At 40.1% G+C, this 15797-nt stretch overlaps 1 protein-coding gene across 3 annotated transcripts in view; it reads right to left on the bottom strand.

Moving 5' to 3' along the window:
- Positions 1 to 6742: 6742 nt before the first annotated feature.
- The window catches only part of gcgra (glucagon receptor a), a 44432-nt gene continuing 35377 nt past the window's right edge, over positions 6743 to 15797 (bottom strand). For all 3 annotated transcript variants that reach the window (XM_014025161.1, XM_014025176.1, XM_014025167.1), the window contains 11 exons: positions 15297 to 15404; positions 15116 to 15210; positions 14929 to 15023; positions 14646 to 14832; positions 14261 to 14420; positions 14093 to 14153; positions 12633 to 12702; positions 10298 to 10386; positions 9862 to 10006; positions 8515 to 8556; positions 6743 to 8421 (listed from right to left, as the gene is read on the bottom strand). In XM_014025161.1, the coding sequence (XP_013880615.1) occupies positions 8059 to 8421; positions 8515 to 8556; positions 9862 to 10006; positions 10298 to 10386; positions 12633 to 12702; positions 14093 to 14153; positions 14261 to 14420; positions 14646 to 14832; positions 14929 to 15023; positions 15116 to 15210; positions 15297 to 15404 (1415 nt within the window). In that variant the 3' untranslated portion in view covers positions 6743 to 8058. The remainder of the gene's footprint in view (positions 8422 to 8514; positions 8557 to 9861; positions 10007 to 10297; positions 10387 to 12632; positions 12703 to 14092; positions 14154 to 14260; positions 14421 to 14645; positions 14833 to 14928; positions 15024 to 15115; positions 15211 to 15296; positions 15405 to 15797) is intronic.

Raw genomic sequence — 15797 nt, 5'->3', positions numbered from 1 at the left:
CATCAGGACAATGACCCAAAGCACACTGCCAACAAAACAAAATACTTCATCAGGGGTAAAAAAAAAAAAAAAGTGGAAGATTTTAGATTGGCCAAGTTAATCACCTGACCTTCACCCACAGAGAATGAATTTCACCTCCTGAAGAGGAGACTTAAGGGAAGAATCCCCCAAAAAAGAACTGAAAGAAGCTGTGGCAAAAGTAAAAGCCTGGAACAGCATCAGGACAATGACCCAAAGCACACTGCCAACAAAACAAAATACTTCATCAGGGGTAAAAAAAAAAAAAAAAGTGGAAGATTTTAGATTGGCCAAGTTAATCACCTGACCTTCACCCACAGAGKATGAATTTCACCTCCTGAAGAGGAGACTGAAGGGAAGAATCCCCCCAAAACAAACAAGAACTGAAAGAAGCTGCAGTAAAAGCCTGGAACAGCATCACTAATGAAGACTGCAGCAGTTTAGTGATGATGATGATGATGGGTTGCAGGATGGAGGCAGTCATTGCAACCAAGGGTTATGCCACCAAATATTAAATATTATTTACTCTAAGATTATTTGTTTCCTTACTTTTGCTCACCTAAAAATGCTGTTGTGTAATACAAACTGATATATCCTAAGTTGTTTAACACATCTGCATGCAATAGCAGGAAATTAAAGCTGACATTTTGAACTCTTGACTCATCCTCATCTTTTGATCCTAACCTCAAATGTTTTCGGTGTACAACAAAAAGAACAGAATTTGACTTGCTGCTCCAATGCATTTGGAGGGGAAAATGAGCAAAGTCAGTCATCTTGTAAAAATAAATAGAAAACAAAAAAAAAGCCCAGATGTTGTTGCCATCAGCTTCTCAAACATCTCTAACATTTTGTTACACGTTGTTAGTGCTGCTCTGGAAGCCTCTACATCAGCGGCAGCCATGCCAAAGTTTGTGCACCAGCCAGCAGATGAAAAGCAGACGACAAGCCGTGGAGACAGGAACTTTTCCGAACTCYTGTGTGTCAGGATGTCGTGTCACAGTGGAAGAGGCAAACGTTCCTCGTGGGCGAGAGGGGAGGTCAGCTCTGCTCGGTGCCGAGAAACGGATGTGTTCATGAAACCATCCCCACAGTTCATTAACGTGCTCGTGTGCTGAACACAGACTGGTGACACGGTGCTGAGAGTTCTCCTTTTAATCTGAGAGAAGCMCCGTGCTTCAGCTGTGAAACACCACGCAGTCTGTGATACTGAATTTGTTCATCTTATTCTGTGTTTCAATCCGATTGCACGTTTCGTTGATGCAACTGTCCTCGCTCGTGACCACGCAGTGCAGGGGTGTTGACAGGCTGTTAGGTCTTACAGAGGAGCATCTCTCAGATGAGTCTGAGTGTGTGAGGAAGAGGAGAGAGTCTTCCTCATATTACACGGGGACGTTGTAGCTGTGGAAAATTGGCTCTGACTCASTCTGTGTGTGTCCTTACGGGACTCTGCTATGCTGCAGAGACTCGATAAGAGYACCTCCCTAATAAGGCTAATGAGCTGTAACAACTTGACTGATGATGCCCAGACATTAACCAAACTCATGAATCTGATCTTTCGTATTCTGTGAAATAGAGAAAGTGATGCTAATTTTGGTGTGTTTTGCATGGAACGGGAGTTTTCTTTGGCTTGAACATTAACAAGGTGAACATTATTTGAGCAGAAACAGTTTTTGTTCAGAGTTTGGAACTTTACTCGTTTAAAACAGTTTTCTTGATTAGTTTTCTGAGTCTGGATCCAGAAGTCATTCTTGTTAAAGGGAAACTCTTTGTTCTCACTCACTACTCATGCAAAACAAAGCATTATATAAACTGAAACAGACACTCATCAAGTTAGGAATCTTACACTTTATTGCAGCTGTTTTGAGACCTAACAGTGAATGGTTTTGTTTGCCTGCTTGTCCTCGTAACCTTAGAGCTGATGATTTGGTCCAAGCAAAAACTTTTCCATATTTTGGTTTGTAAAGAGCTGTTGTGTAACCATCAGTTATAAAACTCCAGCACTGCAGGGTGGGTGCTGTGATAGATAGGGGCTGTCTGGGAAAAGAGGATTTATGTGGCAGCAACAGGCATCATTGCATTTGTGAATAATCAATAGCTAAGCTGAATTAGGAGTTTAGAAAAATGTCAAGTTATTTAGCTTATTTTACTCACTAAGCTGATTAAGACAAAATGTAACGTTCTCAACAGATGAAATGAAATATACAGTTATTATGGGGTGCCAAGTGTAAAAAAAAATGTTCAAAATGTCACTAACATATTTTTTTTATTATTTAACCCACTTTTTGTGTGTAAAATCCTAATTTTTTCCGGTAACATTTTATTGTTATTTAGGTCACTGTTTTAACATTTTTGCTAACCTTTACTAAATGTTTTATGTAAGCATTAAATGCTGAAATTTATATTTAAATATTTAGAATTGGAGCACATTGATGTCGGTGTGCGGCTCTTGTTATGACATCATCATCCTGAGACAAAAGCCAACACTAACGCTGCTAACACAGCTAACGCTACTGAAGATAGCACTTAAAATTTTAATTCAAGAGGTGTTCATCGAAAACAACATGGATGGTGGCTGTGGTCCGGCAGTTTGAAGTGCAGCTTGGARACAGGCCGCAMCTGCAAGTTCYATGTCTTGTAGGGAGACGTTAGCAGCATTAGCAGTGTTAGCAGCATTAGCGGTTTCTTTTGTCTCAGGATGATGACATCACAACAAGAGCTGTGCACCAACGGCTGCATTTAATCCCAAATACCTAAYTGTAAACTTCAACATTTATTCACATTTTTGGCCAAGTCAAGATTTATCTGTTACATTTAGATTTAGGATAATATTTACATACATTGTTTGACAGTGTGAGCTAAATGGATCAGCACCTCCAAATCTGAGTCCATGGTCCTCAGTTGGAAAAGGGTGGATTGCTCTCTCTGGACTGAGGGTGAAGTTCTGCRTCAAATGGAGGAGCATGAGATTGATAGACGGATCGGTGCAGCTTCTGCAGTTTTGTGGACTCTGTACCGGTCTGTTGTMGTGAAGAGGGAGCTGAGCTGTAKGGCAAAGCTCTGTTTACCAGTCAGTTTCTGCTTTAGCCAGGAAATTTGGGCAGTGACCGAAGTGAACGGATACAAGTAGAGTGTGAGCTAAATAACAATAAAGTGTTAGTGAAATATTTTAACACACAAAGTGAGCTAAATAAWGTGTCAGTGACATTTTTAAACATTTTATTTCACACTTGGCACTTCAAAAGTTATCCCTCTTTTTGGATCAAAAAGAGCACAATAAGATCCCAGCTCTGTTATYTGATCTAAAAATGTCTTCTGCTTCAAAGTGCACACCTCCACACACACAAACTGTGTCTGTGTGTCTATTTGAACATTAAATATTCATTCTCRTCTCCAGCTGTGCCACACAGAAGATCCAGGGAGGCGATGAGAGCTCRGGGACCTCAAACGCCTGTCAGAAAGCTGAAAGTAGAAAATAACTCACCGGCTTTATGGCCCATTCACACATAATCAGGTTGTTGGCATCAGGACACCGGCTCAGTTGTTCCCAGGCCTCGGGGAGGAAGCGGCGACCTTTCCCCCGATGCATTTACTTACATTTTTTTATACCCTGTTATTTGCTTTAATGATAGTTCTTGCTTTAAAACAACTCCATTAAATATTATGTTGTGGAAAACAAAGGGGGAAAAAAAGCAGAAATTTTGGGGTAAATAAGTTTTTTTTTACCAGAAACATGGCAACTTAGAACACTTAGTTATGCAAACAAATTGTCAAACCACAAATTCTTACTTTTGCCTTTTTTTTCCCTTCAATACAAACTGCTGAAGAAGCTGCCTCTGCGGAAAGCGTGGGCTGGAAGGAGAACGTCTCACTATGTTAAGTATTTAATCACTGCCAGAGATGAGTGAAATTTATGTTTCAAACTTATCAATCTTTTCCTCTGGTTTCTTATCACTTAATTAGCTGTCATTCACTCAGTGGGTTGTGTTCGTATTACAGGCTTTGTTTTCCCGGCAGCTAACATCAAACAGCTGAAACAGCAAATTTTTTTTACTTTTTGTCCCCACCCCTTAAAAAAGGAACATTTTCTGTAAACTTTAGGTTTTCTATAGTAAGCATTGACCACAGGGTACTTGTTTTCACAACTTACTGTCCCAATTAATGAGAGTTTTTAAGTGTTAACAGTCACACACAGAGGCAGTGTAAAAAGACTCTTTTGTTACTTCAAAGTCAATCATTTTTGCAAAGTTAAATCCCTCCTAATTCACCACATAAGCAACCACGAGAACCACTCATCTTCAACATATACTGAAATTTATTCTTTCACCACTTGCACAAAGAAGATACAATGTATGATGAACTGTTTACACCTAAATTCAGTCACTGCTTTCATCTGTCCTTCACATTTAAAGTACTGTACATAACCACCATTTGGAGAAAAGTAAAAAGGAACATAAGAATTTGAAATACATTCATCCGGAACCGCTTTGGTCCAGTAAAGAGGAGTGACCCAAAGTTCAAAATTGTATATGGCCACGAATCATTAAAAATACAGGTTTGGCTTTAAAAGTAGCAATATATTTGTTTTTTTCCTTTACGACTCAATGCGTCACATTTCTGTATGTGAGTCGGTAAGCTTTCCCCCTTCCTCCTCTGCAGCACCCGGGTGTGCTTCATGCTCCCAGCACAATTATTGAATGGAAATACTTGTACTATTCCAACCCTCAGCAGATGTCGATGGAAAATAGCTTTCARCTGCATTTTTTCCCCCTATCCACTCATCAGCAGCGACTGGATGAAGCACATCAATTATCTGACATGACAAAAATCAAATGTTGCTGTTGCTCTAATTTGCTCAGATGAACATCAGGTCTTTATAATGAATAGCAGAGCTGTTTCTTCTGCATGCTCTACAGAGGCAGGACGTATGGAAACATCCTGAAGTGCTAAAACATTTAGGCTGAAGTGAGAATGATTCGTCATGGCTTTTGACTTCAATCGAACTGTGTTTTTTTTCTCACCCTCTTAGTTTTTTTGGCTTTTGATAGCGATACTGTAAAACATCTACAAATACTAAAACTGCATGCATTCATACCTCAAAAATATACTTGTGCGCACACATTCACTATAAAGGCATAAAGGAATTTCTTGACCGCAGTCCGATAAAATCCTCACGCACGCTCACATTTCTACAGAACATTTACCAGTTATAAATTAACATTGTGCAAATAGTCAAACATACAAGTTCAGTTAGTTCTGGTAAAACCTTTTAGCTCCAAAAACGGTTAATGCAGGTGGCTAACCCTTCTTTATTCACAACTTAATGTACCTCTAACTTTGTCAGCACAACAGAAAAGTTTTGTTCTACTTTCAGGCTGCTGTTGAGTTTTGTTCAGTGTTTATTGTGGACTCAGCTGCACATTAAGGCTGCYTCCAAATTCAGGGGCTGGGTCCTTCAAAGGACCMACCTGGCCTAGGTGGGCCAGGTGCTTTGTCGACCTCGGAGACCGGAAGAAAGTGGCCTCGGYGACCGTGAAAACGCTAAACAGAAGCAAAAATATAGATCAAAATTAGCAAAGTATGTTACTATTATCAATATTTTAAATTTACAAGATTAGCTTAAAGGKAATACTAGAAGTTTGTTTATTTCTCTACACAACCTAATTTGATTTCTGACAAAAGTCTAAAGACCCCCACACACTCGGCATACTTCGCTCTGCAGAGACTCAARGRGGACTTGAAGRGGCCMTCCGCCYGACTGGTCCYCGCATAGATCAATTTTTTACATCCGCGGTGTCGCACAATAAAACTGCCCAGRGAGTTCACGTCGAWCTGTTCTGGATGTGCCACCAAGCTGATAAAGTTGAGAATCTGTGTCARTTGTGGACAAAATGGAGTCAAAATCTGAAGATTGTCTCACGGAGGAGATTAGAAAACTTTAGACTTTCAGCGAGCAACTAATTCGTGGGAGGAAATAGCTCAGCTTCTGGGTAAGTCGTTTTTTTCTTTTGTTGTTTTAAAGCGAAACTGCAAAATATCTCTTCCTCCTCGTCCTTGATGCCATGACTTGAAATTGTGAGAAATTAAATAATTTGTCAGGCGGTCAGTACGCTCGAGCATGAACTCTCTAACGTCCGCGGACAATACGCGCCGAGTCCGCGCGGCTCACGGACCGCACACAGTTTGCCCGAGTATGTGTAACACATTCTCATTCCTGACTCGTCATATATTGGTGCTTTTCCAAGGTTCCCTCTGCGTCTTTTTTTAACGCGTCGGGTACACCCGTTGCGTCAGTTTTTGACGCACCAGGCATTTCCGTGTTCCCTCGGCGTCCGGGTTTGACGCGTTGGGACGCAAAATATAGAGGTCTTTGAGTTAGTTGGGGTCCATGGTTAATATTAGGGATCAGAGTTCATGGTTAATTTTAGGTAGTGGGGTCAGGGATAGGATGTCTAGGGTGAATATTAAGTAATTTTAGGCTTTGGAACATGTAGTTSACGTGAATTTCCTACACTTTCAAAAAATGGTTAATTTTAGGGATCAGGGTTAATGGTTAATTTTAGGTAGAGTTAGGGTTAGGGTCAGGGACAGCATGTCTAGAGTGAATAAAGGTAATTTTAGGCTTTGGGACGGTTAGTTTTTGTGCATTTTATACACTTTCTGAAATTATGGATTCCGCCCCATCTCGTCAATAACTGATGCGAGGGGGGGTACCCGACGTGTCAAAATCGGATGCAGAGGGAACCTTGGAAAAGTGCCAATATGTGACGACCAGGGAGTGAGAATGGGTCTGTGGGAGCCTTAACAACACAACCACTTTAAACTTTCAATATTTCTACCGCCAGATTTTTATTTAAAATGGCCCTCCTTTCTCTAACTTCGTCCACCATTACAAGCATCCCACAATGCATCTTGGGATAGGGTGGGCRGAGAAGTATCCACCGGACCCAGCCCTCAAATCAGGGCTGAGGAGGATGCGTTTGTCTCTATCAGCCTTCAAATTTGCCCTTTGAAGGATGCAACCCATGAATTTGCCKACAGCTTGAAACATCGTCCACAGGGAGACTTGGTGTGTGCGGTCATTAGCAGAACCTTTCTGGCACTTCTGACAGCATTAGCAAAATGTTGACGCTGATTTGAAGCGTGAGCAGCTAATTCACTGCAGCCCAGTAAATCGTCACATCCAAGCTGGAGCATCATAAAAAAACTGTTTGTTTCAGAAGCACTGTGTTCTAATTTTACTAAGAGGTTCAGAARGTCTGTTTTATGTTTATCTTTGACCACATTTAACAATCAGACCTGTAGCACTCAGCAACACTCATCACACCTAAATAAATAATGCTTTTATAAACTCATACATTTGCCTTGCAGCTTGTTTCCATTCAGAATCATACTTTGACCTAATTTTAAACTCTATATGTAAGCCAGCTGCCTTTTTCCCATGAACAACACCACTGTGGTCACTTTATTGTATATGAGGTATAGATAACAGAATGTTTTTATACTATTTTTTCTTCTTTTTTTTACTGTTTTCTTTAATATCAGTGAAGACAAAAACAGTTTGAACATACCAGAAAGTATACACTGTATAAAAAGTTATTTTTACTGTCTCTGGCTTCTTCTTTTTTGTGTGTTTTACACTGTTTGTTTGGTCTTCATTTGTGTGCACAGTCCAATGTCCAGTTAACTCTCAGTACCACGAAACCCACATTTAGACAGCAAACGTTAAAGCAGAGACTTTGAGCCAGAACCTTGAGTCTTTTTGTTGTTGTTGTTGTTGCTTTCTGTGTTTTGCTGCTGCTTTTAATGGCTTATCTGCATCAGGATGAGTTGTTCAATAGGCAGCAGTTTTATAATGTCAAACATGTAGAGAGGAATCCACTCACAAGACTCGCGGCACGGGGTCGATGCGGTCGATCCTACAGTGCTGTTCCAGAGCTGAGCGCTGCATCGACTGCTATCTGCTCCCCCCAGCCCACCTCTTTACATCCAAGCTGAGCTGTCAGTCTGAGCCACAGCAGAGCCCCGAACCTTTCTCCAAGTTCAAAGGTGGCTCTCCACGTTACCCCTACGTGCCTCGTAACACTGCATCTTCTCCGCGAGGCTGACGTCCTCCATCAGGGTGCAGTTGCTGGTTTCCTCGTTCTGCTGCGGGGCACAGTTGCCTCCCGCCTCGCTGCGGACCAAACCGTTGTGGCAGCCGGCCACAAGCATGTGCGTCTCCTCGGGGCTGCAGACGGGGTCGGAGGATTTGGTGATGTCCGGAAGTTGAGAGACCCGAGAGATGTGGTTCAGCAGGCTGCCCGTCTTGGTGTTGGGAGTATTGCTGTAGGTGTGGCGGTATTCCTCCTCGATGTTCCTCCCGAGTTTCCAGCGCTTCCACTTCTTCAGGACCTCAGATTGAACCTTGGGAGAGGGCAAAACCAAAGGAGGGATGAGATAGGCAATGATGGAGGAATTTGTGGATGACATCATTTTTGTGTGGCTGAGGACACTCACTTCTTTGTTGACAAAGCAGTACAAGATAGCAACCAGGAGACCCTGAGAAGACAACAAACATCCATCTGTCTTTATCATTATCTCAAAGTGCCTGTGACATGCACATCATTAAAATACAAAAAGTTGAAGAAAACATCTTTATATATAAAAAAAAACTTGGCACAATGAACATGTTTTTAACCATTTTATTACATAACGAGCATTTATTTTAATCTTGGCTCACATAAAGAAAAACAGGAAGTGACATCAAAGGGGAACTGTTTAAGAAAGGGAACTCCCTGGTCTTTGTTGAAACATTATTTGAACTCTGACTCTTTTTCATCTCTGTCTGGTGACTTCAAATAATCTAAAGAACCATCAGATTCGTCTCTACAGTCTGTGTTACGTGTTGTAGCAGTGCACTGTTCACATGCAGACATTCCCCTTTGTCATCACTTCCTGCGAATATCTCAACAYCGCTTCATCTCAGTGCAATATTTATTCTGTTCTCTAAATCATGACGTTCACACTCGAAAAGAAGGGATTTGCTTTGGTGTTTAAACCTATTTTTAGACCAAGGAAATTGCTTTCTGTAAACTTTTCCTTCGCACTRATGCACGCAGGAACAACGGCCTCTCCTGCCAGCTGCACTTCTCTATTCATTTTCCCCAAGAACAGCTGGGCGCCTGCTCTGCTCCGGAATATCTGTGACAACTCTATGTGTCACAAAATAAAAAAGAAATAAAACCCCAAAACAAAAGCTCTCTGTGTGTCACAGAGAAGGCGACAACACCGAGGTAGGGCTGATCAAAGGAGACGGGATGTGAACAGAGCTCTAAATTTCCAAATTCAGAGAGAAATAAACAAGAGAAACAAGAGAACTGCAGAAAGCTTCAGACTGAGATGGAGTAAAATCAGCACACCCAGCTAATTTAAGTTTCCCACTTCACCACATGACTGCAGAGGTAATCAAATATTGATAAATYCTAAAAATGTCCTACATGATCAAACCAATTAAAACCTGACTTTCTTGGAAGGCGATAAAAATGTGCATCAGAGTAACGTGTTTTAATAAAAGTTGCACTTTTTTTGCTTTAGGGATCCTTTTTGCATCATCTTCTCTCTCGCTCTGTTTGTGTGACTCATCTGTCATCTCGGCCTCTTAAAGCTTAAAGGTCCCTGTCGTTGTGTCACAGTYTGACACAGTTGTTAAGGGTCTGCTTGAATAATTACAGCACTTTGATTTAATCACTTCGGACACAAACTAAATAAAACACGTTCAGATCCCTAATAACGATCGCTGAGTGTAGAACTGTTTGGAGGTTTGTACGTATTGGCGTAATGGAATAATTGATTTCATGATCCAACCTGGAAGGAGGAGAAGAAAAGGTCAGTGAAGACCTTTGTGACACGTAAACTRGTGTTTGCCTCAGTGTACTCGTCTGTCAAGAAGATAAAGACCACATAATGGATGCCCAGAAGAGGGATTAGGGTTAAAGTCGATTTTGCCAACCTGAAAACACGTAAAAACAAAGAGGAAACGCAAACTGAGTTGAGAGYAAGGAAACAAAAACAAATGTTGGCAAAAAATGTCATCTGAAATTCAAGATATTTASAAATCTTTTTTGTCTGACAGAAAATCGTTTTTGATTTATGAGAGTTCAGCCACATTAATTTGATTTATGAAAATTCAGCCACATTAACACACATAATAAAACACACAGAAACCCCCCAAACCCCATAATAAATCATACAAACCATACCTATAACCATTTGCAATCTACATCAAAAATGAAAAACTCACCTGAACTTATAATCTGTGTATCTCATTTGATGCGCTCGAAGTTTCGAAACAAGAATTTTAATGATATGGATAAAGATGAGGAAGTTGATCTGTAAAAAAAACAGAAAGGATGTTAAAGTTTTGCAAAAAAAATTTTTTAAAAACTAAATATTACTTCTTCTTTCAGTGGCTCACGAGARAAATGCTTGATTCTAAAAGCGTATTCCCGTGTTTTTTTTACAAGATGGTGCATTTTTTGCTCACTCAAAACCCCGTCTGATGGTGACATGTAAAATAGGTAGAAAAACCAACAAAAGGCTGAAAGTCAAATGCACATATATTTATTTTACAGCTTATTTACAGTATAGCTGCTGTTTACTTTATGCCTGATGCAAATCAAAAAAAAAATATGCACAAGACAAATACACGAGGTCATTAGCAGCCACATACCATAATAATTTCTTGTAATTTTTTTTTCGAGGTGATTTGAACTCAACAGACCTCAGAAGGGTTTTATAGAAATTCTGCTGGAGTGCTGCCATCCTCAGCAGAGGAACTGGACTTTTCCAGAAGCCACAAAGTTACTTAATATCCCCTTTTCACCTTCCAACTCCCTGTCATCTGATAAAAGAATTTAGTTTTGATGAAATGTTTTTGTCTGTCTGTTTTTGTCTGTCTGTGTGACTCTGCGCCACATTTGTAATCGGGTTGTGCAATCTACTATTAGGCAATGCTCATTTTTAAAAAATCGACATGAAATGACCTCGTGGAGGATCGTGGTTTTGAATAATCACCGGTAAATATAAAATATTCACTTTAAGGTGCAGCATGAACAAAAGCATTACGAATTAAAGGCTCAAACTGGATTTCACCTTCAGTTTCAGAAGATTAAACTACTTTCAAGAACGTAAATAAAGCTTGAAAAGGTTCACGGTGTGATTCTTTAAACTGACAGAGGCAGAGCAAGAGCATGAACACGCGTGGCTTCCAGGCGCACCGGGACTCTCGTGTTTGTTGACGCTGTGACAGAAGGCAGGAGCAGCTGCTTMAAGTCTGCAGTGTTCAGTAATAAACTGTCCGCTCACATTCAGTCGCAGGCAGCAGAACTGATCCACAGACAATGACTTGAAAGTGCAGCCCTGAGAGTTTCTCTYGACAAAAGAGTGGAAAACTCTACAGTGGTTCAGAAAAACAACAAAAAATGAGTCCAAATCTGATTGAGTTGCAAACCTAAAGGCTGAAGATACACAAAGAAGAASAACAAAAACAGAAACTACATAATATGGATTTTTGACTTCTGGCAGTTATTAAATGATTTTAAAGTATTTATTATATACATTAGGTTTRTGGTTCTGAAATAAGATGTTCACATTCAAACAAGTTTAAATACTAAAAATTTTCCTCCAAACAATCCTAAAATTAATGCTGAGTGTCTTCCGCTTGTATCTATCTTTAATATAAAACGACAACTCATGTTTTGGTTGATCACTGTAATAAATCAAAGGTCATCTCCTTGTCAAAATAGCCCCACCCCTTTTCTATTTGAATRTGCAGCCACTAAATGCAGGAATCGTAGAAAAGCCTTTTCACACCAGCTGGCTGACATTTCCAGAAACAGCAGGCGTTCTTCTGATGAAAATTCTTCATGATGTAACCTTTATGCTGTTAATTTGTCAGGGCTTAAATGAAAGAAAATGTGCCAGACCTAATTTGAACGTTTACACACTGCTCAGTGCTAAAAAGTATGGAGAAAAACTGCGTCCCCCTCATTTAGTCGTTTTTGAAAACACACGGACAAAACTACATCAGAGAGTTACCTTTGTTTCAACAAAAATAATTACTCATGTTTTCGACTTGTTTCTGCTCAGATGTGAACTTTGAAAATGGTGGGACGAGAACAACAAGAGGAACACGCTGAGGACCGGCCCTCCTGTTCCCCCAGAACAAATCAAACACAGGAATTCCTGCGGGATACCGGCCACTTAGAGGAACGATTAATGGATAGAAACTGCCAGGATGTCTGGCTTCACGTAGGGGCGGCGACACGTCGGAGCTGAACAAACGCTATGAACTGATCCCAGCAGGGCACATACTGTATGTACTGAAACCCCCCAACGCACTTCCAAGATGCTCAATCCCAACTGCAGCCCACCTTTTGCACTTTATGAATAAATGAGGTGTGTTTAAAACTGCATAGAGTATGATGTGGTGAAAACAAGCTGCAATCACATGGAAAGTATACTTGCACATGTGGATATTTCAGGGGAATACATTTTTTGGCTACTAAAGCGTGAATGAAACAAAAAAAAAATAGCAGTAGATTCAATAATAGAGTGACAATGAATGCCAGAATTACCACAACAGCAAAAAAGATGGGTGCTCGGATAATCCACCAGTAATTCATGTTGATGTTTCGCTCCCAACACCTGAAAAGAAAAAAGGAATACATCGGTCAGTGAAATTTCCTGCACGTTACATGCTTTTAAACAATAGTTTGGTGCTTCGTTTACAACAGAAGTCTTTCCTCTTGGATTAATTTGARTCTGCCGCAGCTAAAAAAAACATCTGTGTTTCAACATTTTAACAGCACGGCTTTAAATACTTATAAACTGAGGAGTACGTTAGCTGTAGCAGAGAGTTAAGATAAAACATTTAGAACTGTTTTTTTGGCAACCTGGATAAAATAGTAATAAAATTGCAATGTAGCAACAAACAGCCAAATATTATAACCAAAACCTGGGGAAAATACATTTTTGCGAATATTAACTTAATGTTTCATTCTATGGTATGACAAGAAGTTTATTATCCAATTTTACTTGTTCTTTTTTAATAATTTGCATAAGCAGAATATAAGCCAAAAGAAAAGCTTCCAAAAAGATGCTTTTAATAATAAGATAAGCTTTGATATTATTTTTTAATTGGAAGTGATCAGAAGAATTAGAAGTAAATTAGTCTGTAGGGCTTAACTTAAATCATTGCTTTGATGACATCATCACAAGTGGCCTGAAAAGTTGTTTAAAGATTGCAGGTAAAAAGACAAAATTAGTATTTTTTTCTTTTTTTAATCAAAGTTTGTGTTTTAAGTGATTTATCCTGAGCCTGATGTTATTCCAACTTTTTACTTTCATAGGAATTTTGTTCATTGTGATCTGTATGATTGTTAAACAGTTTCAATTATGACCCCTCTTCCTGATTTCTAAAAAAAAACTCCACTGGCTGCTGAAGAACTGAATATCGCTTAGTTAGAAATGGTTTTACAATAAAGATACATTGTTTTTCATGTTGTCTACTTTATTTTTAGTTTGTTGTTGTTGTTGTTGTTAAGCTCTCTTGTGTAGGATTGCCCTGTTCCAACCACTTTCCTTACATCTGCTCTGTCAGCTCTGCCCTTCATCTGCACCTGTTTCCTGTAACCATTAATGTCACCTGTCTCCATTTTCTTCCTCAGCCTCGGTCCAGCTTGTCCAGGGGTGTCCGATCCTGGTCCTGGAGGGTCACTATCCTGCATGTTTTCCTTGTTTCCCTGTTCTACCACACCTGATTCAATAACTGGATCATCTTTTCATGTTCTGTAGAAACCTGTTAATCACCCATTTATTAAAATCAGGAGTGTTGGAGCAAAGAAACCTCAAAAACATGCAGYATAGTGGTCCTCGAAGACCAGGACTGGACACCCCTGCATCTCTGTTTAGCCTTTGTTGTTTCTTTTGCTTATTAAATCTTATTTTCTTTTAGCTAGTCGCTTGCACGATCATTATTTTTGGGTTCAATCATCCTCAAGAATCTAAGAAAAGTGTAAAAAAAAGCAACACTTACTCTTGATCTTCAGCAATGTGTTTAACAAGGACCCACGGCATGAGGAAAATTAACGGTGTACCTGAAAACAAAAGTACAAATGATTTTTGGCACAGCTGTTTTGCATTCATCAAGCATGAAAACAATAACTTAACCAGTTTCTACAGATCCCCTGACCCAAACTCTCACCCCAGCCAATGCACAGGTAGATTTTGAAGTAGTTCCTCTCAGTGAAGACGGTGATGACCAGGAGGTTGTGGAGGTAGATGCCTTCCACCAGGAGCCAGTAGCTGTTAGCCATGATGCTGTATTGCATCATCACCACTGCCATGCGACAACCCATCCATGTCTACAAGAAAGCGAGGGGGGGTGATGTTTACAAAACACATCAAGCAGGCGGACGTTACATATGTCGTGTTAAGCCAAAAGTCGGGAGATGTTACAAAGCAGCAGCTTTTCTGAAGTATAGAACCATGCACATAAGACAAAATGGGACAAAGTGATTAATTTAAAAGGATTGTGGATGGTTTTAGAATCATTATCAAACGCGCTCCTCTGTCAGACCAACACTGACCACATTGTTGTCCTGCAGCTCCATCGGGGACGACGTGCTGGGGAAGGCTGGAACCTGGTCCCTGCTGAGGTCTTGCGATATGCGGTTGGCCTCCAGCAAAGCGTCTTTGATCAGGATTGACAGGGCTCGCAGGATAAAGGAGGCAAACAGATTCATGTGGATGTTGTTCCTCATGCAGTGCAGCTTCCTGGTAAGTAAGATGCAAGGTAAATCCTGGATTTATTTCCTCATCAATACCAATTCTCAATAAGGGTGAAGAATATGTGAAGAATATGTGAAGAACCTGAAGAATATAAGAATTCCAAGAGCCAATACCAAAGCCACCAGGGATAAGGAATAGCCCACTGTGTACATGATCCGAATGTATCTAAAGTCGTACTACAAATTCAAACATAAAGATATTAAAACAAAATGTCAAAATGCTAATTTTTGACAAAATATTTGTGTGTTTTGGTTTGTTTTCCTCTTACCGGTTTTGGATCATGAGACTCACACTCGCTGGTGTTCTCCGCCGTCACCCACTGGCCGTTGGCGTCACACTCCTTGTACACCATGCCGTGTTGGACTACACAAACACACACTTTGAATGAACAGTGCTGCCATCACTGACATCACGGCTCGCACCGATCTACAGACTCGCACGTCTCTAACCTTTATGGTGCCATGGTAAATACCACGGGCATGCCACACTGACGGTAGTGTTGGGGTGGCCATCAGGCCAGCAGGCGTAACTGTCAGACGTCCTGTTGCACACAAGACCTGAGATTTAAAGAAGAAAAACAATAAGTTCAAACTTAATGGTATATCATCTGTGGCCTAAAGTTTTAAACAAGAAGTTCACACGATCCATGTTGTGATGATGTGACTGAACATTGTGTTATTGTCAAAGATGACATTCAAAGAGGTTTTCCTTTATGGAATGCAATTTTCTTTTTATTTATTTGTTAAGGTTTTTTTATTAATTTTATATACAGTATATTACATATGTAAATTTACTAGGGATGCAACAGTATGCATCTGTATTGAATTGATCAAAACAGTGCTCTAGATTAAATACACACAATGTATCGAACAATACAGACTTTTTGTTTATTTTATCAGCTTGTCTTCTGAACATGCTCTGTGCTGAAGGCTCAGTGGCTCTGTGTTCGA

This window comes from Austrofundulus limnaeus, unplaced genomic scaffold, assembly GCF_001266775.1.
Source record: "Austrofundulus limnaeus strain Quisiro unplaced genomic scaffold, Austrofundulus_limnaeus-1.0 Scaffold4, whole genome shotgun sequence".
In the NCBI taxonomy this organism is placed as follows: Eukaryota; Metazoa; Chordata; class Actinopteri; order Cyprinodontiformes; family Rivulidae; genus Austrofundulus; species Austrofundulus limnaeus.
Note: the sequence above shows the minus strand (reverse complement) of the source record. Positions and strands in the feature narration are given on the sequence as shown.